The 24,118-nt window shown below is 43.7% G+C and overlaps 1 protein-coding gene across 1 annotated transcript in view; it reads right to left on the bottom strand.

Annotated features, from left to right (window-relative positions):
* Nucleotides 1–1,331: 1,331 nt before the first annotated feature.
* Nucleotides 1,332–24,118, bottom strand: part of DDX10 (DEAD-box helicase 10) — a 334,053-nt gene continuing 311,266 nt past the window's right edge. Inside the window, exon 18 of the mRNA XM_045018285.1 lies at nt 1,332–1,966. Within this exon, the coding sequence (XP_044874220.1) occupies nt 1,780–1,966 (187 nt within the window). The 3' untranslated portion in view covers nt 1,332–1,779. The remainder of the gene's footprint in view (nt 1,967–24,118) is intronic.

Genomic DNA, 24,118 nt, shown 5'->3' on the forward strand with positions numbered 1-24,118 from the left:
CAAGTCATGATCATTTGTACCTAAACTACCATGAACGTTCAATTCTGTATTCAGTTTCTCTTTATTTGTTAAGACGAGGTCTAATGAAGAACTCCCCTGTGGTGGCTGCAACACTTTTTGAGATAGAATTTCTAAACATTATAGAAGACAGTTTTCTAAGGATGTTTTAATACTGGCAGCACAAGACCTCTAGCATGTGTCACTCAAACTGAAGTCTCCCCATGATCACACAGCTTTATTCCCTATACATTATAGACAGGTGCATAACTGTGATTTTGTGGTCTGTAGCAGAGATCAACTCATACACCAACTTGTGCTTTATACCTGTGTGGACATTCAGCCATAAACATTCAAGATCATTCTCTTCCAAGTTACCAGTGACTTGGAAACAGGCAATGCCATTTTTGACACACAGTGACCCTTTTGCTCACTTGATCCTTCCTAAATCAACTTTAACATTCGAAACATGGGACTCATCCCACCAGATTTCAGTAATACCAACTAAATGAAATTTATGTTTGCAAATGAGCAATTCCACTTCCTCTTGTTTGTTACCCAGGCTCCTAATATTGGTGTATAGGCAATTTAAGAATTTCTTCTCATGTTCTTTGATTCCTTGATTAATTTTGTTCTCAACATCTTAACTTTGTTCTGAGTGCTCATATCTTCCCTTTTTATCCTTCCCCTTTGCTATTAGTTTAACACCCTCCTGACTAATCTAGCCAGCCTGTCCCCGAGGAGATTTGTTCCTCTTCTACTGAGGTGGAAGCCATCCAAACTATACATCCCCTTTTCCCATAGAAGGTGGATCAATGTTCCACAAAATCAAAACCCTCTACTCTACACCCCATACCTAGCCAGCTGTTCACTTCTAGAATTTTCTGCCTTCTGTCCTTCCTTCTTTCGTGGACCTGGAAGGATCTCAGAGAAGACCGCTTGTACATTCTACGGGTAAACTTGGATCTACCATCTGTGAGACATCCCAGACTCCATGTCATTAATTCAGATATGAACCACCACAGGCGGACCCTGGCCCATCAACTTCAGAAGCCTACCCAATCTTAGAATAACATCTCATGTCTTAGGAAGACAGTACATTGTCCCCTTGTCTGTCTGGCCCTGGCAGAATTTTCTCTTTTTTTCTTTTTTTTGATTGTAAGTATAATGGAAATGCGAACTGGCTGGAAAGGTTTAATTGTTTTCATGGGGAAGCTAAAGAGATATACATATTATTTATTTCAAAAACATCAGGAGCTTTTAAATAAATCTGTATTACATACAGTAAAAACAAATCTGCATTTCATTTAATAAGTCATATCTACTGTTCACCATTTGAGCTTGGAAAAAGATTTATTCTTTAATAGTTTTAATCCACTTTCTTTATATTCTGAGATTACAAACCTGCCAAAAATCAAGAAAAATTCAGACTGGAGCACACTAAGCTTTTGTTATGAAGCAAGCTTACATTTTACAAAAAAGATACAACAAATACTTCAAACCTGGAGCTTTTCAATTATAAATGTGCTACTGACAAAATGTCATCAGAGGATTTAGATTGGAAAATTGTCTTGGAAATCTTTATAATCCCAAACCAACCATCCTGAATATATGCCATGGAAAAGAATAACCTACTATCTGATCTGAGGCAAGTCCATTGTTCATGAAACTCATTTATCAATGTCTGCAGATACCCATCTGCCCTAATGCCAGATTGATTTTGTGCACACTTCTGACATAAGAGCAAAGATGACCTAGAAGAAAAAAACCGGGGGAAAATAATTATCTCTGACTGTTGAGCAGATGTAGTACAAGCTCTTCATCCTCTGCCAGAGAAAGCCCTGTATCTAATGGCACAAAAGAGTCCTCGTCGCTAAGTTTAGCCTTTTTCCTTCTCAGTGGCGATTCTTCTGCTGCATTATTGCTGCTCTTGCTTCTTTTCCTTGTTCCGATCTTCTCCTCAAGCTCACTGCAGAAACAAATCAATTACTCTTTTTAACAACTGTGGTAATCAATATTATCATGCAATCAAACAATTCATTTTAAACAAGGCAAATTTATGGCCAGATAAGAGGCAAACATAAAATTACTATTCAGAAGAGGATAGCAATGGAATTAAATTAACTGAATGTCTAAATTAGAATCCCTTTCACATAGAAGTGAATGTTTTGTTGTTTATTTAGTAGTTAATTGGTTAAAATATATCAAGAAATCAATACTGGCTTTATACAATACTTGTTGCATTCTGTAGTGCTAGAAAACTTGGAAAAGTTGATTTAGTGATATGTCAGTTGACCTAGACAACAGTCACAATGTTAGAATTGTCATCCAGAGCAGAATCCAAACTTTCTCAACATTCCAGAGTGTGGCTACAGGGGTGATTTGGGCCCATCTCATTTGTGGCCCATTTGATGTTTTTAAAACATTTCCCCTAGAAGTAAATCATTGGAAACTACTACATAGGTCTTTGCCATGAGAGGAATAGAGATATTCAGCAACAGGATTTTTCAGCCACTTTAAATGTGAGTTATAATGGCATTTTCTGGGCAGGATTTTATACTAATGGGGCTCAGAAACTGTGTTCTTTATAACAACTGAGAACAATTATTTATACTCAGAGCAATCAGGAGGAAAGTGCAGCACCGTCTCCAGAGAAGTGGGGGCAACAGCAACACATTTAATATTAGGGTTGGAAATAATGATTAAAAAACCACAGAAAATATGGAGAAGATGAACTTGAAAATAAAATGGCTTTGTGCAGCTCGCATAGTTTTTCCTCCAAGGATCATCTATGTCTTCAAACAACCACAGTCTACTTCAGAGATTTGCATGCACAATATTACATTAAGTACCTCCAAAATGTAAGCACATTTCAGCTCAATACAAGAAACACAAACATCTCTCTTGTGTTTCACGTTTTCCCAAATGCTCCTGACAAAAGCACAGCTTTTATTGTGAACCATTGGGTACGATACTCCTTACTTTTTTCCTAATCCTCTCTGAGCTAATGAAAGTCAGCACATGGGGTTTCTACGTGATGCACCAAGAACAAATGCATGAGTCTAAAATAGTCTCAGGGAAGCCATTGGGTTCTAACAGGTCAATATGCCACACACCATTTCAAAATGCCAGTAAATATAGATGGCCCTATTGCTTTAAAACACTTGCTATCCAACCCATCAACATGCATACATGTAACTGGATTTGTTTCTAAATTATTGTTAAAATTAGAGTTGGTTGAAATGCTGCTGAAACTTTTATTTTTAAGAAAAATTGTTTTCATGAAATACTTTCATTTTGGTAGAAATGTTCCAGTTTTTCAATGAAATACCAAAACCAGAAAATAACTGGCTTTGGAAAATGATTTTCTGTTACAACGTTTGGCTTTTAAAACTAAAACATGATTTTTTTAAAAACTAAAATGGTTTTTTATAAAATACATTTAATGGGAAATTTTCCAAATTAAAAAAAAAATTAAAGTCTTGAAACAACAATTGGCATTTTTTGGCCAGCTCAGTTAAAATACCCAATAATATTAAATGCAAACTGTACATTAACTCGGTGGTGACAAAGCAAGAACCGCACCAGGAAACTCAAGGTAAGGATGACACACGCCTTACTTCTTTCCCCTCCCTCACACAGTTGAGCATTGCTATTGCAGCTCACGAAGTATATAATTATTGCATGCAGCGCCCCGTGCAATGTCCAGTCACTTTGAGAACTATTAAGATCCGAATGTTTGCGTTAACTGAGATTTCTTTCCTCTGCTGCTACTAATGTATGACATAAATTCCAAATATTAAAGACAAGTTCAAGAAGGAAAGTAATAAACATGTATACAGCCTTTCCAGCAAGATTTAAAGCTGCAAAACCCAAGCCTTACCTAATTTTTCTGCTTTTTATGTATCCACGTTGACTTCAAATGGTTCCCTTACAACTGTACTTCAGAAAAACTATTTCACGCTGTGCATAATTTCCTTACTAAACCCCAAGTTTAGATGCTCACCCTCCTCTCCCAACCTTTAAAAAGCCCCAGCTCCTTCTAGAAGAGTCCTGGACCCCGGGGAAATGGTCTTGCCTGTCCATCCTTCCCTTCTTCTCTGCCAAACCGGGAGTCAGCATCAGGGACTCCAGGACCCAGCTGCTTGACTCCCAAACACATGGGTAGTCACCAGTGACATCAGCAACTTCAGCAAAGGCTTTTTAAAAGCCTCAGCTCCCGTTGTACTAGGGCCACATGGAGCTATATAAACAAAGGTAGACCTGGTCCATTCCCCAAAGAGTTTATAATCTAAGATTCATGCTGGTAGATGGATATTGTTAGCTGCAACCAGGAGATAGTAGAGTTAGTGTCCCTGCGACATGGGTAACTAGGGTGTGGGACAGCAAGAGTCCTACAGAGAAACCCAAGGAACAGACAAGCTTGCGGAGAAAGCTTAGGCAGAAGAGTTTTATGCTTGCTGACATTATGTGAGCCCAACCCCAGGACTAGGGTGACCAGACGTCCCGATTTTATCGGGACTGTCCCGATATTTGCTTGTTTGTCCCGCGTACCGACCAATGTTAGGTCGGGACACTGGACAAACAAGCAAAGGCTCCGGAGCCCGAAGGGCTCGCGCCCTCCCCTGCCCCGACTCCGCCCCCTCCTTTCCCAAATCCTCGCCCCCATCCCCGCTCCCTCACTGCCCCATTGTCTCCCTCCCCAAATCCCTGCCTCTTTCCAAGCATGCCATGCCCAGGAGACTCAGGGGAGTGCGGGGCCGGGGTGAGTGTGAGTCTGGCCTGGCCCCGAGCAGGCAGGACTCGGGCGCGGTACCTGGAGGGAGAGTAGGGGGGCGGCCCGTGGGGGTAGGTGGCGGCTGTTCTCCCCACCTGGGCAGGGGACTCGGGAGCAGCCGCTGCTGCAGCTCCCACTGCTGCGGGGGGAGGAAGTGGCCAAGCACGTGGCGCTCGGCGGCTGCGGCTTTGGTGCCCGGGCCCGAACCCCCCGAGCCCGGGCCTGCTGCGGGGCAGCGCGCACACTGCGCTCAGCCCCTGGCCAGTCGCGTCTGGGCTGGCTGCCCAGCTGGTGCAATCCCGTGGCGGAGGCATCGGCAGCCCAGTCCCGTTCGTTCCCCTGCAGGACCCGAGCGGGATGCGGGGGGCTGGGGCCTGCTGCCCCCACTCCGAGGCCGCCCGCAGGATTGCACCAGCTGGGCAGCCAGCCCAGACGCGAGTGGCCAGGGGCTGGGTATGCGCAGCGTGCGCGCTGGGTCCCCGCAGCAGGCCCGGGCTCGGGGGGTTCGTGGGCGCCAGAGCCGCAGCTGCCGAGCTTGGCCAGCGGCCGCTTCCTCCCCCCGCGGCAGTGGGAGCTGCAGCAGCGGCTGCTCCCGAGTCCTGCTGCCCAGGTGGGGAGAACAGCCGCTGCCTGGCCCCGCAGGCCACCCCGTACTCTCCCTCCAGATACCGCGCCTGAGTCCTGCCTGCTCGGGGCCAGGCTGGACTCACACTCACCCCGGCCCCGTGCTCCCCTGAGTCTCCCGGGCCTCCCTCCAGCGCTTGCGGAGGGAGGAGGAATCGGGGGGTGGGGGATTTTTTTTTTCTCTGCTGCCATATTTTCCCCCTCTGCCCCCCCCCCCGCGTCCCGATATTTGACCTGGGTGATCTGGTCACCCTACCCAGGACAGGTGTAGACCTGGAGCACATATAATATTGACTGCTGTGTTCAGAGGCGGGTAGAGCTCATCCAACTTACACCTCTCTTTACTCTTCCTTTTACTTATCTGCAGCCCACCACATTTTGCCAGACTTCCTCCAGTTTTCATCTCCCTGCTCTGTCCAAACTATCCCATCCTCAGCTCCTCTACTGCCTGCCTTGCTACCATAATATTAGTGCTGTACACCTCCTCCCAACAAAATCAAGTGAACACATTTCACTCAGTTTCTAAATTATTATGAATCATGTAAAGAGGGAAAGTCTTATGCACTTACTGAGACCAGCCAGAGGAGCACATAACCTATCTGGGTTACCACACACTCTGTAACTCTTGTCTTCCTTTCTCCGGTCCCTGTTTTTCTTCACACTTCTATCTTATCTAAATTAAGATAAAAGCTCTGGGGGGCAGGACCACATCTTTTCTATGTTCTGTGAACCATCCATCACACTTGGGCCCTAGGTAAGAGCTTGTCTATACAGTCAGTGTGTGGCAAGCCAGGTGCAAATCTGCAGTGCTCTAGCCTGCTGTGTGCTAACTGGACCCTGCTACTGTGCACTAAAAGTCCCATAGTGCACTTGGATGTACGGCTGTTTGAAACCGCAGTACGTCAACGCATACTATGCAATGTTTAGTGCATGGTAGCAAGGTCCACACAGCCAGTAAGTGTGTGGTAGGCTAGAGGGCTGTACATTTACATACTGACCCGCCACACACTAAGACTCTGGGTGGAAAAACTCCAAGTTACATGTCAAAAACCAACCAACCCAACCCTATGTGTTAAAGCAACATTAAGATGCAAGATCAAGCAATCAAAAGTTAGGAAATACCAGAATTAAGGTTGTCCAGGCAATCGTAATTCAGCCCCCTTGTGTGTATGTATTACAATACAGTCTTTAATAGCTTGATTGCATACCACTTTTTCCAGCCAGTCCACAACTTACTCCCTCAGCTCCTATTCCGAGTCTCCTTGCCCAGCAAGTCCCGTCTCACCTACCCCAACTCCCAGTCTTGTTCTCCTCCCCCCGACACCAGCCTCTCCGGCTTCTCATATGTCCATCCAAGGCTCCTGGCCCCAATCTACTCCCAAGACTCCGTAGGTCTAGCTCTTGTCCCTGCAACATTTGAATCCGTCAGTTTTCTCCTCCTCACTACACGGGACAGGACACACAATATATTTTCCCCTATCTTTGTTCTCAGAAACACCTGAATTGTTTTGGCTGAAAATTTCCAATATACTTCAGCCTGAGGAACACAGGCGAACTGGCTAAAAGTTGTCCAAGTTATAAGCAGTTGAGAATGGGGTCTTATAATGGGAAACGTCAGGCAACCTGATCATGCAATGTTCCCAGCATAGTGGTCACTGCAGAAAGAAGACTCTTAGAAAACATTGTTAACCATCTGGGAAAATGAACAAGTCAAAGATTTTTGTGTACACTTAGTTGACATTTTGCCATTATTCAGTTTTAGTGCAGTTTGGCACGAACACTGTACTGTAGATCACATACGCTATTTTAAAGGTTATTTAGGGAATTAAGTGTTTCCTAGTGATGCAGCAATTCCAAGGGTTGCTTCATTAGAAACAATGTTTACTTTAAATAACTCCCAATAATCAGTGCACACGTGTGCCAACACTGCGCAAAAATATGAGGCTCGGTTGCATTTTAGACTCTTTGGATAAGGAATTTCCAAATCAGACATATGTGGATTGGCAGTAACAAAATTTGGACTCAGATTTTCAGCCCAATCTTAACTTTTTGGGAAGTGCAACAAATTGCAGGCACATTAAAATGCCTACATTATAAACCTTCCAGAAACAGGGTTTACAATTAAAATGACAGCTCAAAATATGACTACAGTGGCACAGACAAACACCACCAGAACACAGGTCCCGCTGGAAAAAGATCAGCATTACAATATGTTCTTCCTTTTTCTAACTTAGTATAAAGAGAATGACAAAGTTTCTATCTTGCTGCCTGTCTTGCCTTCGTTGTGTGGAGATTGCAGGTGTGTGATCCATACGTCTGCCTACCTGTTCTGTTCTTGTAAAAAGGACAAGAATAGACACTGCAGATGTCAACCTCTGCCTACTCATTAAAATGAAAAAAGGAGACGGGGGGTGGGAAGGGAGAGAAACACATGACACAAACACGTGTATCCATATGCTATGCGATCAAAGAACCTTACATTTCTTCTGCCTGCCCAATAGAGAATGAGAGGAGTTAAACAATATTGCAGCTTTCACGTTAGATTTTTTTTTTTCAGAATTACAACATTTAAAAAAAATGTTTAGATCTATTGTGATTTTGGGGTCTGTCAACCTTGCAGGTGTCCCTTTAAGCTGTTTGCTATTGATACTTAGTTCATAACTTCTTGGGGGCAAGGGTCTTGTCCTATTTCTCCATGCAGCCCTTAGTATACTTTGGGTGCTATACAAACACTAAACAACATACGTTGACAGTATATGTACTTATTCTAATGTCAATTGCAAAAGTTTTCCAAGGAACCTATTGTACGGTTAGCAGAGTTTATGGGAATTCATTTAAAAAAAGAGTAAGACTAAAAGCCTAATTAAATAAAAACAATCTTAGCTGCTTTGTCTATTATTTTCAGCACTTGAATAGGCTTTGAAACCTCAGCTGCATTCATAATTGACTGATAGTGCATCTAGGATGCTAGTTCAAAACAATCAGTAATTAAAACAAAGAAGAAATAATACAATGTAAGAAGCAGCTGGCTTATAATAAATACAAAAAAACCGCCACCTCAGACTGGAGATGGAGACACCATCGGAGTGGGGGTCCTGCAAGGATCAGTTCTGGATGCAGTTCTATTCAATATCTTAATCAATGATTTAGATAATGGCATAGAGAGTACATTTATAAAGTTTGCAGACGATACCAAGCTGGGAGGGGTTGCAGGGGCTTTGGAAGATCGGATTAAAATTCAAAATGATCTGGACAAACTGGAGAAATGGTCTGAAGTAAATAGAATGAAATTCAATAAGGACAAATGCAAAGTACTCCACTTAGGAAGGAGCAATCAGTTGTACACATACAAAATGGGAAATGACTGCCTAGGAAGGAGTACTACAGAAAGGGACCTGTGGGTCATAGTGGACCACAAACTAAATATGAGTCAACAGTGTAACACTGTTGCAAAAATATCAAACATCATTCTGGGATGTATTAGCAGGAGCGTTGTAAGCAAGACACGAGAAGTAATTCTTCTGCTCTACTCCGTGCTGATTAGGCCTCAACTGGAGTACTGTGTCCAGTTCTGGGCGCCACATTTCAGGAAGGATGTGGACAAATTGGAGAGAGTCCAGAGAAGAGCAATAAAAATGATTAAAGGTCTAAAAGAACATGACCTGTGAGGGAAGGTTGAAAAAAATGGGGTTTATTTAGTCTGGAAAAGAGAAGACTAAGAAGGGACATGATAACAGTTTTCAAGTATGTAAAGGTTGTTACAAGGAGGAGGGAGAAAAATTGTTTTTCTTAACCTCTGAGGACAGGACAAGAAGCAATGGGCTTAAATTGCAGCAAGGGAGGTTTAAGGTTGGTCATTAGGGAAAACTTCCTAACTGTCAGGGTGGTTAAGCACTGGAATAAATTGCCAGGGAGGTTGTGGAATCTCCATCCTTGGGGATTTTTAAGAGCAGGTTAGACAAACACCTGATTCTATGATTAGACCTAGATCTTGTTACCTAGAAAACTTAACTGTATAACACATTTTAAACGGAACTGTAAGTTTTCCAGTCTCTGTATAATCCAAAACACCAAAACAAGGCTTTTCACCAAAAGCTTTGTGAGAAGGTTATTCTTGAGTCAAACTGTTTCTTATAGTTACTGAAGAGGCATGTTGCTAAGTTAATGGAACATGTTGCAAAAAAAAAAAAAAAAAGTACGTGCATTTCAACAGCCAATATGTTCAGCTATTAACTCCAGTCATGATAGAGCAGAAGTGGGCAAACTACGGTCCGTGGACCACATCTGCTTGTCCCCGGCCCCTCCCCAGCTGTCCCCCTCCCCTGCAGCCATGCTGCCGCGCGGGCAGTGCTCTGGGCAGCAGGTTTGCGCTCTCCTGCTGAGCAGCGCGGCAGAGTGTCTGGCTCCGGCCGGGCAGCGCGGCTGCCAGAGATGCTGCTCTGAGCAGCATGGTAAGTGGGCAGGGGCCGGGGGATGGGATAAGGGGCGGAGGGTCCCGGGGGGCAGTCAGGGGACGGGGGGGATTGGATAGGCGTGAGGTCCTGGGGAGCCTGTCAAGGGGTGGGGGTGTGGATAGGAGTCAGAGCAGTCAGAGGACTGGGAGCAGGGGGGTTGGATGGGTGGGGGGGCAGTCAGGGGACGGGAAGTGGGACAGGTTGGATGGGGCCAGGCTGTTTGGGGAGGCACAGCCTTCCCTACCCAGCCCTCCATACAGTTTTGCAACCCCAATGTGGCCCTCGGGCCAAAAAGTTTGCCCACCCCTGTGATAGAGAGTAGGTGTGGTGAAAGGTAGATGAACAAGGAGGGAATCTAACATGGGAAGCAACTTGGGATGGGTCATGAAGAAGCATAGAGATGCTTCTGAGAGAAATGGATGCAGAGAACCTCAAAACAGGTATTTTTAGTGCAGGAATATTGAAAATCATGGAACGAAGTAAGGTGATCTATTCAGTAAATGGCACGACTCATAAGGAAGAACACTCAGGCCAATATCCCTTTATAACATTTGGAGAGTGGCACGTACAGCTGGATTGCAGTCTTCCTTTGTGCTATCCGGTACAGTTTAGCTCTTTACTGCTGCAGCAGCCTGAATTATCCACACAGATTCATGTAGCCTGATGGCCTAATTTACTCTGAGTGGCTATATCTGCATGGGCAGCAAGGTAGTAACAGCAGATTTCAGCGACATGCACAATAATTCCTGTGGGCCCCCATTTATACCCATGTTAACCCAAACACAACAAAACGGGTGTTTTCATTTTATATATCACTTTTGCTGCACATGCATAATCACACATCTTATAAATACATCTTTGATAAATACTAGCACAGGAGACTGGAATCCAAGAAGGTGGGATTCTAATTCTGATGGTAATTCACTGTGCAATCTTGGGCAAGTAACGTTCTGCATCTCAGTTTAACCACCTATAAAATGGAGGAAACTGCTACTTACTTTCCAAAGATGTTATGGGGGGATAGCTACAAGAAATGACTTGATTTTTTTGATTGCTAGCAATGAACTTCTTCAGGCTTCTAAGCATGTCTTGTCAACTCAAAGTCTGTATTCTTTAGATTGTAACGGCTTTGAGGAGGGACTATTTGAAATAGGGGCAGCTCTATGTTTTTTGCCGCCCCAAGCACGGCAGTCAGGCAGTCTTTGACGGTGTTTCTGCAGGTGATCTGCCGGTCCCGCGCCTTCGGCACCTGCCGCCAAATTTTCGCCGAAGCCGCGGGACCGTCGGACCTCCTGCAGGCATGTTGCTGAAGGCTGTCTGACTGCTGCCCTCACAGCGACCGGCACACTGTCCCCCCCACGGCTTGCCGCCCCAGGCACGCGCTTGCTGCGCTGGTGCCTGGAGCTGCCCCTGGTTTGAAATAAAAGCCCATGTGCAGCTTCAAGCACATTGTCATTACTTAAATAATAATGTTTATATGATGCTTTGAGAGCCTCAGATAGAAGCCTCTATTGTACGTATTTACATTTGCTATAATATTTCTTGCCCATGTAAACACAATGCAGCCAACAAGTTGCTGTGTAATTCCAGCATGTTTGACAGTTCAACTTTCCTAAAGAAACTTTCAGTTAATAATGAATGAATCTGCACATAAAAAATAATTCAGAATATTTAAGAATAATGTATCCCTTAAGTATTGGCATTTTGCTAATCAAACACTTTGTGCCACAAACTTTCTTCCATATAATAAATTTTAATTTACAAGGTGATGGCAACAATTCTAATGAAGATTAATTACTGCAGTCCCTTCCATACAGCCCAGTGCAGCTTCTTTCCAACTTACTGTCAGAATGCTACAGCATATAGCAATGATAATGAAAATATATTGTGTTGTGTTATTCTCTTTACTGGCCATTACACTGATGTAAATCAAAACTGTTCTAAAACTAGATTTACAAAAATAACTGAAGAAAAAGAGAAGATTCATCTACTTGTATTTCATTATAAATGTAATGGCACTGAAACCAAAAGGATGCGTCCGTTCTAAAGTAGAATTACTATAGTCTGGAAGAAGAAAAAAATAAAATGGAGAACACAGAACAAAACAAGCTGTTAAATGTTTCTCTCTATTATACTGGAAGTATTAAAGAGGATTTGATGGTGGAGATAACTCTGGGCAGCCCACTGTGCTCTAACCTCTACGCTGACTGTGCCCGCAATCTCTCCCTTCTTAATACCTGAACCAATTCACTTTTTGTATTTCTTAGGTTACTTGTTCTGCTTGTTGCCTTAGGTGCTGCTGTTCGTTTAGTTTATTAAGTACTTTATGTGCAATTAAATTCACTCTAAGTTTCCTAACGACCCAGCCTTTTTGTGTTTCTCCTTTTGTATTTAGTAGTTCATTCAAATAGCCTTGGTAGGGTGGTTATATCCCCAAAGTACTTGCTTTAATTTAAAAAAATAAATCTCCAAGGCCCCCAGAGGCTTCCATACTTTGCATGAACAACTTACTCAGACATTCTATATTTAATTCTTCTTTTCTTGCATTACTAAGTTTCCCCTCACTTTATGCATTATTCAAAAATTTTACAATTTTATCCACTATTGGCCTTACATGGAGGCAGGGTTTAGTGGCCATGAGAGTACTGAAATGGGAATCAGAAGATCTGGGTTCTACACCCAATAGTTTCCTTTTGTAAGTCACAACCTCCATTCCAGTTTCCCTATCTGTTAAATGGGGAGAATGAGTGTTGCAAGTATTCATTCATTCATGTTTGTAAAGAAATTCTAGTTCCTCAGAAGGAAGGTACTATACAATGAATTTTAAGTCTTACAGTATTAGCAGCATTATTTTCAAAGACCTATGAAAATAAAACTTGAAATAAGTATTTGCAATGAAAGTTGATAGGACACTACATACTGCCTGTGCTTCCAATCTATTTATATCACTGTGAATTATATTACCCTTTCTTGGGTATTGGCTGTTTTTCCTACCCCGTTTGGTATGAACTACAAATGTCAACAACTTACTGCCCAGTGTGTTTAAAATTTTTCCATAAAATGGATCCATCCTACCTCTGACATTCAAACACATTTACTCCTTATCTGCTTAGTCTGACACCAGGCTTCAAATCTTGGTCTCCTCTCCATATTTTTAAACCGTGCAGTGCCATCTGTTTCAGATGCTCCTTGTATCTCCCGTTGAGACACCAAGTCAGTTAATATTTTAATCTTACTATAAAACCATATGTCCTTCTTTCACTTACAGTTGATTCAGGTATTGTGTGGCTCTCTTGTTTAGGTACACTTTCAATTTCACATGCTTAAGGCCAGAAGGACCCATTATGATCATCTAGTCTGACCTCCTTGATAACAAAGGCCATAGAATTTCACTAAGATTCCTTCATCAAGCCCATATCTTTGGGTTGAGCTAGAGTTTATCTTTTAGAAATTCATCAATCTTGATTTAATGATTTCAACTAATGGAAAATCCACCTTGTTTCTAGCTAGAAAGAGATTGTTCCAATGATTAACTACCTTCTTGATTAAACAAAACAAATCCACCCCTTATTTCTAGTCTGAATTTATCTTGCTTCAGATTACAACCACTGGATCTTTTTGTGCCTTTGTCTGCTAAATTAGATAGCTTTCTACTAACAAAAATCTTCTCCCCGAGTAGCTATTTCTAAATCATAATTAAGTCACCTCTTAACCTTCTCTAGGGGCTTGTCTACACTACAGGACTATTTCGAATCTACTTAAAAAATGTGTCGTCATTGAATCAATCCCGCCCTCCCTGTCTTCCTTGAAAGCGCCGGCGGGAAATCTGTTCGCGCCCTTCTCTGGTCGGTTACAGCGTGGACGCCACAGCACTGCGAGCATGGAGCCCGCTGCGATCATCGCTGCACTTATGGCCGTTGTCAACTCCTCGCACATTATCGTCCACCTCTTCCACAGTCAGATGCTGAGAAACCGGGCGAGGAGGCTCCGGCAGCACGGTGAGGAGAGTGGCGCAGACCTCTCACAAAGCAGGGTACGCCGGGCAGTGGAGATCATGGTGGCAATGGGTCAAGTTCATGGTGTGGAACGGCGATTCTGGGCCCGGGAAACAAGCACAGACTGGTGGGACCGCATAGTGCTGCAGGTCTGGGATGACACAGAGTGGCTGCGAAACTTCAGGATGCGTAAGGGCACTTTCCTTGAACTGTGTGACTTGCTGTCCTACCGGCTGAGCAAGTGCAGAATGGTGGTGGAGTGTGCTTTCGGACGTCTCAAGGGGAGATGGCGGACCTTACTGACTCGCTCGGACATCAGCGAAAAGAATATCCCGTAGTTATTGCTGCTTGCTGTGTGCTCCACAATCTCTGTGAGAGCAAGGGCGAGACCTTTTTGGCCGCTTGGGAGGTTGAGGCAAATCGCCTGGCTGCTGTTTACGATCAGCCAGACACCCGTGCTGAGAGAATATCCCAGCGGGAAGCGATATGCATCAGGGAGGCTTTGAAAGCGAGTTTCCTCGCAGAGCAGGGTAACCTGTGACTGTCCACTTGATTTTAAGAGAGCCTGATCATAAACCAAGTTTTCCCCACTTCCCAAGGACGTTTTAAAACTAAGGACATGTTTTAGTAATTAATAATAAATCTTTCGTTGACTTTGCATTTCTGTTTATTCGTTGAAACATGGAAGCATTCTGTGCTGGTTAAGGTGTGCACTGATGGGTGGGTTTGCAGGAAGGGGCGAGGGGTGCTGTCCTTGGATAGGGGTTACCATGACGGCTGTGGGTTTGGGCGTTGGAAGGGGGGAGGGGTGTGGGGGAAGGGTGAGTATCTGCCCCTGGATGAGGTCTCTTTTTGGGGCTCGTGGCACCGGGGAGGATCGTGACTACGGTCCAAATGCATGTGAAGGGAAGCCTGCCTTTACATTCGGGGATGTCAGGCACCAGGACCCTGCACAAGCATACACATCAAGGAAAGACCCGGGGCAGCATACACCACACAGACTGTCCCTGGTGCCTAGTGACTGCAGTCTGTGTGTGCCCTGCAGTTGACCCTGCAGCCAAGTCTGTAGCATGGCACTGTGGGCTATGCAGTGACATTACAATTCCCCCCCCCCCCCCCACAGAACAACAGACAGTCTTCTGACACCAGAAACGTGACGGAAACAGTCAGTAACACCAAACCGCTTTTAATAATGTAATACACAGTGGGGGGTTTGAACTTGGAGTTGGGACTGGTTGATGCTGTAAAGAAAGAGCTTGTACAAATTTACAGCGCGACAGTTGTCTCTAACATTATCGGTGTGCTGCGGTGCAGGGACAGTTCTCACGGCCCCTACCGCCCCTCCGTCTTGTCACTTTGGGTGAGGGGGGGACAGGACTTCTTGGCGTTGGAGGGCGGTTGCAGATGCACTGCAGGGGGGCTCTCTCCTCCTGACTGCGGTCTTGCAGAACATCTACAAGGCGCCGGAGCGTCTCCGTTTGCTCCCTCATTAGACCAAGCAGCGTTTGAGTCGCCTGCTGGTCTTCCTGCCGCCACCTATCCTCCCGTTCCAGGTGTGTGCGATGCTGCTGACACAGGCTCTCCCTCGACTGTCTCTGCTCTGCCGCCTCCGCTCTGGAGCTGGCCATCAGTTCCTGGAACATGTCGTCCCTTGTCTTTTTCTTTCGGCGTCTAATCCGAGCCAGCCTCTGCGAGGGGGATGGCGGGGCAGTCCGGGAAGGAGCCGAAGCTGTGTGATGTGAAAAAGTAGGTGATTTCCTTGAACACATACATGTTTGCCAACAGTAAACACAGTCTAGTCAGTTTCAGTTAACAAGACCAAAGAGGGAACCAAGTCTCAGGAGATCTCAGAACTAGTCCGAGATTTCGGAATACGCTCTCATTGGCGGCGCCATTGCACTGGAGAGCGCACAAGCGAGGAAAGATAGCTGCATCCCTCTTGCACAAAGTCCTGGTAAGCCTTACAGTACATACTGCTTATCAGTTACTGGTTAGCTGTGCTCTCCTGCTAAAGGCAATGTGCAAAGCAGAAAGGATAAGCCTTTAGCAGCCCCTCCCGCCAGCGCACGGGAACGATCAATGCATGCTTGTTCTCTGTGGACTCTCGCACGTGGCTGTTAGGCGAGGGTCATTGTTATGCAACCTAATTGTAAACCATTAACAATAGTAACACTACACTAATTGCCCTACTTAGATGCAGTATTTGCAGACCGAGATCACCCTGAGGCGGGTCACTCGTGCCCAGAAAGACCGCATGTTACGGGACGCACTGCACAGACCAGGACCATATGCAGCAATGCTAGTAGAGGCGATGGTTCCACTCTATATTCGGATGTCCTGGCGTGGAAGAGTCTGCTTCCACGGAGCGCCCAACAAGCGACCTCTTCCGACGAACCTCATGCGGAGGCTTTGCGAGGAACTGAATGACACCTTCGTAGAAATGTCGCTAGAGGACTATTTTTCTATCCCCATTTGTGTGGACCTTCTCTTTATATAGTTTAATATATATTATAGTTTAATATTTAGAATGTTTTAATTTGTAAATATTTAGAATTTCTTAAAGTCCATTTGTGTGGACCTTCTCTTCATATAATTTAATATATATTATAGTTTAATATTTAGAATTTTGTAAATACTGTTTCTATTTTTTCTATAACAATGTTATAAAAAATAAATGTTTATACGTGTGTTGCACTTACCGCCTGATCCTTCCCCTGATTCCGAGTCCTGGTTAACGGGCGGGGAGGGTTGGTAGGGGATCTCTGTGAGGGTGATGAAGAGATCCTGGCTGTCAGGGAAAGCGGGAGTGGGTTCCATGTCGCCTGCGCCGTCCTCTAAAGACCCTTCCTCATCTTCCCCATCGGCGAACAGGGAGGGGGAACTGTCCCGGTACACTATTCCGTCCTCGGAGTCCACCGTCACTGGTGGGGCACTGGTGGCAGACCCACCTAGAATGGCATGCAGTGCCTCGTAGAAGCGGCATGTCTGGGGCTGGGCTCCGGAGCGTCCGTTTGCCGCTCTGACTTTTTGATACCCTTGTCTTAGGTCCTTCACTTTCACGCGGCACTGCATCGCATCCCGGCTGTATCCTTTGTCTTTCATGGCTTTAGAGACCTTCTCGAAGGTCTTCGCGTTCCGCTTGTTGGAGCGCAGCTCCGAGAGCACAGACTCCTCGCCCCACACAGCGATCAGATCCTGGACTTCCCGGTCAGTCCATGCTGGGGACCTCTTTCTAGTCTGGGATTGCCCGGACTCCTCTGCTGGAGAGCTCTGCATCGTTGCAGGTGCTGCGGAGCTCGCCCCGATGTGCAACCAGAACGTCAGATTCAAACCGCCCAGACAGGAAAATGAATTCAAATTTTCGCGGGTCATTTCCTGTGTGGCTGGCCAGAGAATCCAAGCTCGGACTGCTGTCCAGAGCGTCAACAGAGTGGTGCACTGTGGGATAGCTCCCGGAGCTGCTAAGTTCGATTAGCATCCACACCAAGCCTAATTCGAGCTAGCAAGTGCGAATTTAGCGTTACTCCACCTGCCGGGGTGGAGTACCAAATTCGAACTAAAGAGCCCTCTAGTTCGAATTAAATGGCTTCCTGGTGTGGACGGTTGAGCGGTTAGTTCGAATTAACGCTGATAAATTCGAATTAAAGTCCTAGTGTAGACCAGGCCTAGGATAGACTTAATGCACTGATAATTAGTCTCTCACTAGAAGGCATGTTTTCCAGACCTTACATCAGCGTTGTACCTCTTTTTTGAATCCCTTCCAATTTTTCAACTTCTTTTTTAAAGGAACGGACTTAGTATTTGAATATTGGCCTTACTAATGCAGCGGTAATAGCATCTCAATAAAGGGATGTTCCAAAGTAAATTCACTACAAGTAAGTCACTTACTTGGGCCCTGAGTCATGACTTCCTATGACCCCTCCCCCTTGAGCTGGTTGGGAAGTTTTCAACAAAACAGTTTTGTGCTAGAAAATGCTGATTTGTCAAAACTGGAACTTTTTGCGGGGAAATAGTCAGTTCAGTTAAACTTTCAACAGAAAGATTTTTTCAGGTCCAGGATGGCATTTCTGGGTCATTACCAGATAGAGAAAGAGACCCATCTGAGAATAGCAAGTAGCTTGTTAGTGGGGGCACCTAGGATGTGGGAGACTCAGGTTCAATGCCCCATTGTGACTTATTTGGAGCAGGGATTTGAATCCAGGTCTCCCGCATCCTATTATTGATTATACAAAGAAGAACAGTTCCAACAGGAAAGACTCCAGGTGATTCACTTTAGAATAGTTAATAGCCAGGTGGTTATGGCACTCACCTGGGATGTGTGAAACTGATTTTAAAGAGCTTTTCTGACCATAGTCATACTAAGTTCTTTCCTCCAGAATATCACAGAAACATCTCTTAGACGGAACAACATGGCTTGAAGGCAAGTTAGACCATAAGAAAAGATATTGCAGACTAATCAAGAACAGTACAAAACCTAGTGGGGTCAACAGAATCGCTCACAGCATCCTGATTTAATGTGTTAAAGGAGGAGGAAGAAATGGCAACTTCACTTGTCATTGACATAGCAAACAGAGCTATACATAACAGCAGCACTAAATGGTGACCTCTATGAGCACAGCTGTCAGCTCATGGCAGACCACAGGACTGACTACAGTAAAAATGACACAGCTAATGATTTTACAGCAAATATAATTTATTCATCCCATTTCCCCCTCTCCCAATTCCGAGATCTATTCCATTTTGACCTACCTAGGAGCTAACAAAGATGAATAGTCCTACATATTAAAGATTAACAGAATGTAACAACAAGTCCAATCACAACTTTGTTCTAGCTCACATTTTTATTGAAAAAGATTGAGGGATTAAAAATATTAGAAATTCAATTTAACTGCACAATGAATATTTAGGATATCCAGCTGCTTCTTTTCTGCCCTATTCAACCAACTGCAAATTTTTCACTTCATTAACAATTCACATTAAGATAGCCTTAAACCAAACATGATGAATGTTGCTAGATATACAAAAATTAATCGTATATTACATGCTTGAAGTAATTAATTACTAATTTGGTAGAAGTGTAGTTAGAAGGATATTTTATTCAAAAGCAAATTATCTAGTATATTGTACAACTCCCCCTCTCGCGTCCCGGTGAAAGAAATGTTGGGGAAAGAAAAGATTAATACCTTTCTTGACTTCAAAACCATGGACAGATGATCCATCTTTGAAGACAGTTGTAGGAAGAAGCCTTATGCTTTGAATATTAGCCATTTCAGCTGGATAGTTTTCCTTTAAAGCTAGCAGGAGTTGCTGCAGCCTAAGGTATTTCTATTTTATTCTAGCACTTGGGGCATAAATCTCAGAATTTCAAAAGAATAATGGCAAAATGCAGTTGCATTTTCTAATTTCAAAGTCAGGTTCTTACCATGAACAACTGCCTGGTTATATATGGTTTTAGATAAAATCATTAGACAAATGTTCCAGGCACCAGAAGTGACTCACCATGTAATTAAATCAACTTTCCCAGGTGATGTATTGAGCATTTGTGTTGCCATAATGGACCCTCCTTTGCCCTTCCCCTTTGTTACTGACACCAAGGTTTCTTCCCTGCTCTCTTTCTCTAATCACTTACCCAGGGAACCCTCTTTCCCCAGTCCTCATGACTTCCTTTACTCCTTTCCTGCCATGTTACTTCTCACAAGACAAGCATCGACTCTCCACATCCTCAAAATCCTTGATCCCACCAGCCTCTTCAGCTACCACCTGTGTCCCTCCTGCCTTTACCTCTAAGCTTATTGTACAGTCCAACTACAGATGCTTCCCTGAGTTCCTCTTTTCAAACTCCACCCTTGATTTGGCCCTTCAATCCGGCTTCTCCCTTCTCCACTTCACTGAAACTGCCCTCATCAATTCCTCTCAATGACCTCCTCAGAACCAAGTCTCAGGCCCCCAACTCCACTCTTGATGGGTTAGTTGCTTTAATACTGTCCATTCAGAGACTCCTTGAAATCTTGTTCTTCCTTGGATTGTATGGCTCTGGCTTCCCCAGGTTCTACTCCTACCTATCAGCATCTACCTATCAGCATCTCCTTAGTGGGTCATCCCTGCCCTCTTCTTCCCTCCTATTCTTTATGGAATACCACAGGGCTTCACCCACGGCTCATTTCTTTCTTTCTCTTACGCATACACTGGGTGATTTTTGCCACTCACCTGGCTTCAATTCCCATCTTTACACCACTGACTCTTAAATCTATCTGTTCACTCCTGACCTCTCTCTCTCACTCTAATCCTTAACCTTGGCTTCTCTCTCTGATCTCTCTTTCTGGATGTCTCACAACCAGCTAAAACTTAAACATGGCCAAAACTGAATTCTCTCATAGGAACATAAGAACAGCCACACTGGGTCAGACAAATGGTCCATCCAGCCCAGTATCTTGTCCTCCCTATAGTGACCAATGCCAGGTGATTCAGAAGGAATGAACAGAACAGGCAATGATCCTCTGTCATCCAGTCCCAGCTTCTCGCAGTCAAAGATTTAGGGACACCCAGAGCCTGGGGTTGTGTCCCTCACCATCTTTGCTAAGAGCCATTGATGGACCTATTCTCCACAAACTTATCTAATTCTTTTTTGAACTCTGTTATATTTTTTACCTTCACAACATTCACTAGCAACGAGTTCCACAGGTTGACTGCACGTTGTGTGGAGAAGTCTTCCCTCCCAAGCCTTTCTGACTCCCCTCTTTCTCTGTCATTGACAGCATGATCACCCCAATATCCAGACCCCATGACACGTGTGTGTGTGCAGGGGGAATCTGACTTTTTTCACAGGCTCTTGCCTCCTCTCCTTCCCCCCTCCCCCTCACCATCATGGCAGTGTCCAAATGCTGCTGCTTCTTTCTCAGGAGTGGCCCTAAGATCATCTTTAGCTATACTATTTAACCCTGTAGCATTGGTTTGTCTTTGTTAACACCTATTCAGCCTAAACAACTGAGGGAAACTTTGGAGAATATTATATTATTTATTTATATTTCCTAAAGACTCAGCATTCCTGCCTTTGCAGTTATTGCTGAGGAAGCTTGCACTCCACTTCTCTAAACGTCTGGTAAACACAAAGACAAGACGACTTTCATGATATTTCTACAGTGAAAGGAAAAAAGAATCTGGCCTTATTCATAAAATCATAAAGAAGCAAAAAAATGGATACAAACTTTTTTTAACCCCTTTGGCGAGTACTTTTAATACCATCTCACTATAAAGTCTGTGAAAAGTCTGGCTAACAAAAGGGTCTTACACTGTGCTCTGAAGCATGCCAGATTCTGATTCTGATGGAGTCCCATGACAGCAGGTTCCTGAGGCATGGTTGCTCCACTGAGAATGTCCTGCTGCTAGCCACAGAAAGTTTAAACCCCAGAACTGACAGCAAAACACAGCCCAGCAGATCATAATTCCCATGGCACAGAACTGACAACATGACAAGTTCACACAGAAAACCTTTTACTCAAGTTAGCAAAACTGAGCTAGTCAACTTTGCAATAATAAAAATAAAGCTAAAACTCCCTCAATTTTAACAGTCAGTGGGGTTTTCATGGCAAAAATAAACGTGAATATTAGGAACCGGCAATTTTTTTCAGTTCATGATGTGCTTTTGCACATTAAAGCTACAGTAACAACAGAATTTATATTGTTCAAATTCCTCTGGAAGGGACACGGTTACAGGAACTGAATAATTGTAAGAATTTAAATTTGACTTGCTAATAAACTTTCAAACATATAATTTGCATTAATCATCTTTTTATTACTTGGTAAGAATTTCAAATATGTATTAGCTTAGATAGGAAAGGAACATAAAAAGGCATGTGATGCCCAGCTACAAATCAAACTTACTTGAAATGTGACTTTTACAGACTAATCAACTTTCAAGCATGACTAGATTCCAAAAATCAGATTAAATGCATTTTTCAAAATTACTGAACTTTTGCAATGTAAAGTTATAAAAAAACAATTTTCACTACTTTAAAACAATCTATGAATAAACTGGCCCCCAACCAATTTACATTTTTAATTTATTTATGTATTTAAACTTCGGCGAGGTACACAATGAAGTTAGTTAACAATTAAAAAAATATTTTTCCAGTATGGAAAATGCTCTTTATCACGCTACATTATTTTAAAGTTCTTTGCAGTGTTGTTGTAGCCATGTTGGTTCCGGGATATGAGAGAGACAAGGTGAGTGAGGTAATATCTTTTATCCAATGATTATTGCCTCACCTACGTTGTCCCTCGCATTATTTTAAAGTCATACAGTTATAACTTCGGCAATATATTTACATTACATTTTGAGAATGAAAAATAATTGCTTGTGATAAAATTAGTTTAACACATGGTACTCTGTCGGCTGTCAACCTTAATGCATAGCACAAAGAATTCAAATGTTAAAATATATGTTGGACTTGTTAGCGCATCCATATATTGATTCTATTTTCTACATATCAGCGCCAATGGTTGCCTCTTTAGCCCAACTTCTATTTATGATTCATTGCTTTGTAAGACTTGTGACATACCACAGGTACTCCACATTTCAAGAAACATTCATTGACAAATCAATTCTGTCTATATAGGGTGAACAAAAACTGCAATATGCAAAAATAAAAAGGGCTAAACTATACCCATGTGGACAATTTATCATCTATGATCCTGTTGGTGAAAGGAACACTGCCATCTTGAATTTAGCTAATTAAAAAAAAAATTAAAAGTTTTAATCATCATGTGACCCCATCTCAATTTCTGTGGTCTTAAAATTAAGTTTCCCTGTTTTAAACTTTTTTTCCATCTTGCTGTGTAAAAAGAACCACACAAGGCCAAATGACCAAGGCCCCAATCCAGCAAAGACTCATCCATGTGCTTAATTTTAAATACAAGTGCTCATGTTGAACTTGGTGGGCCAGATCATCAGCTGTTGATTCCAATGGATCTATGCTGATTTATGCCAGCTGAGGATCCGGCTCATCGGATCTACTCTATTTGCAAGCTTATATACAACAACTCTTCACTTAAAGTCGTCCTGGTTCACGTTGTTTCGTTGCTGATCAATTAGGGAACATGCTTGTTTAAAGTTGTGCAATGCTCCCTTATAACGTCGTTTGGCAGCCGCCTGCTTTGTCCACTGCTTGCAAGATTCTCTGGAAGAGTAGCCCCTCCTTATGGGGATTAGAACCAGGGGGGCTGGCATCAGCTCCCCTAAATTCCCTATAAGGAATGTGGCTCGGCAGCTGCCCAGCAGCACTTCAGGTGGCCCTCCCCACACTGCCTTGCTGCTCCTGCCCTGCCCTCTGCCTTGGAGCTCCTCCCCGGAGCTTCCTGCTTGCTGGAGGGGGAGGGGGAGGAGGGGTGCTGATATCAGGATGTCCCCTTGCTCCTGCCCCACTCTCCACAAAGCAGAGGAGGGGGACAGGGCTCAGGGACAGAATGGAGGGAGCTTGCTGGAAGCTGTTGCTTCCTGTCTGAACTGGCTGATCTGTTTAAAAGGGCAACCTACTTGAAGTGGGGTCAGCGTACTTAAAGGGGTAATGCATGTCTCTCACTTATGCATGCACCCCCCAGCACTTTGGAAAGTCAGCACCTGTGCAGCCGTGCATCTGCTGTCAGGAGGAGGGAGTGGTGAGCTCCAGCTGGATAGCACGGGCTCATCATCTTCATGTTCAGTTTTTGCAGGGAAGTGTTTGCAGCTACTGCCCTACATCTATTGTGTTTCCTCCCTCCTGCCTCAGTCCATGCTGCCTTGTAGAGTGTGAGCGTATTAACCCTTGAGGGCTCAACCGAGTGCTAGTTCATCATTTAGCAGCAAGGCATTCCCTGGGAAATATTCCACCTTCTGACTTCACCGCCTTCACAATCATTCATTGCCATGTACAATATTAAACTGTTTGTTTAAAATTGTTTAAAACTTATACTGTATATGTATATAATGGCAAAAAATATTCCCTGAAACCTAACCCGCTCATTTACATTAATTCTTATGGGGAAATTGGATTAGTTTAACATCGTTTCACATAAAGTTGCATTTTTCAGGAACATAACTACAACGTTAAGGGAGGAGTTGCTGTATTTGCAGGACTGCGGACTAGCTGACTAGGGAGAAGCACTGTCAGGTACACAAAGTAAAGAAAACATTAAAGAGAGCTTTTTTCTCTGTTGTTTTATCTCTTTTACGGACATTTTAGTGCTCCAGAGTGAAGACTGATTTTTAAATTGACTGTGTCAAAATCCTCTAAAAA

This window comes from Mauremys mutica, chromosome 1 (genome assembly GCF_020497125.1).
Source record: "Mauremys mutica isolate MM-2020 ecotype Southern chromosome 1, ASM2049712v1, whole genome shotgun sequence".
NCBI classification, from domain to species: Eukaryota; Metazoa; Chordata; order Testudines; family Geoemydidae; genus Mauremys; species Mauremys mutica.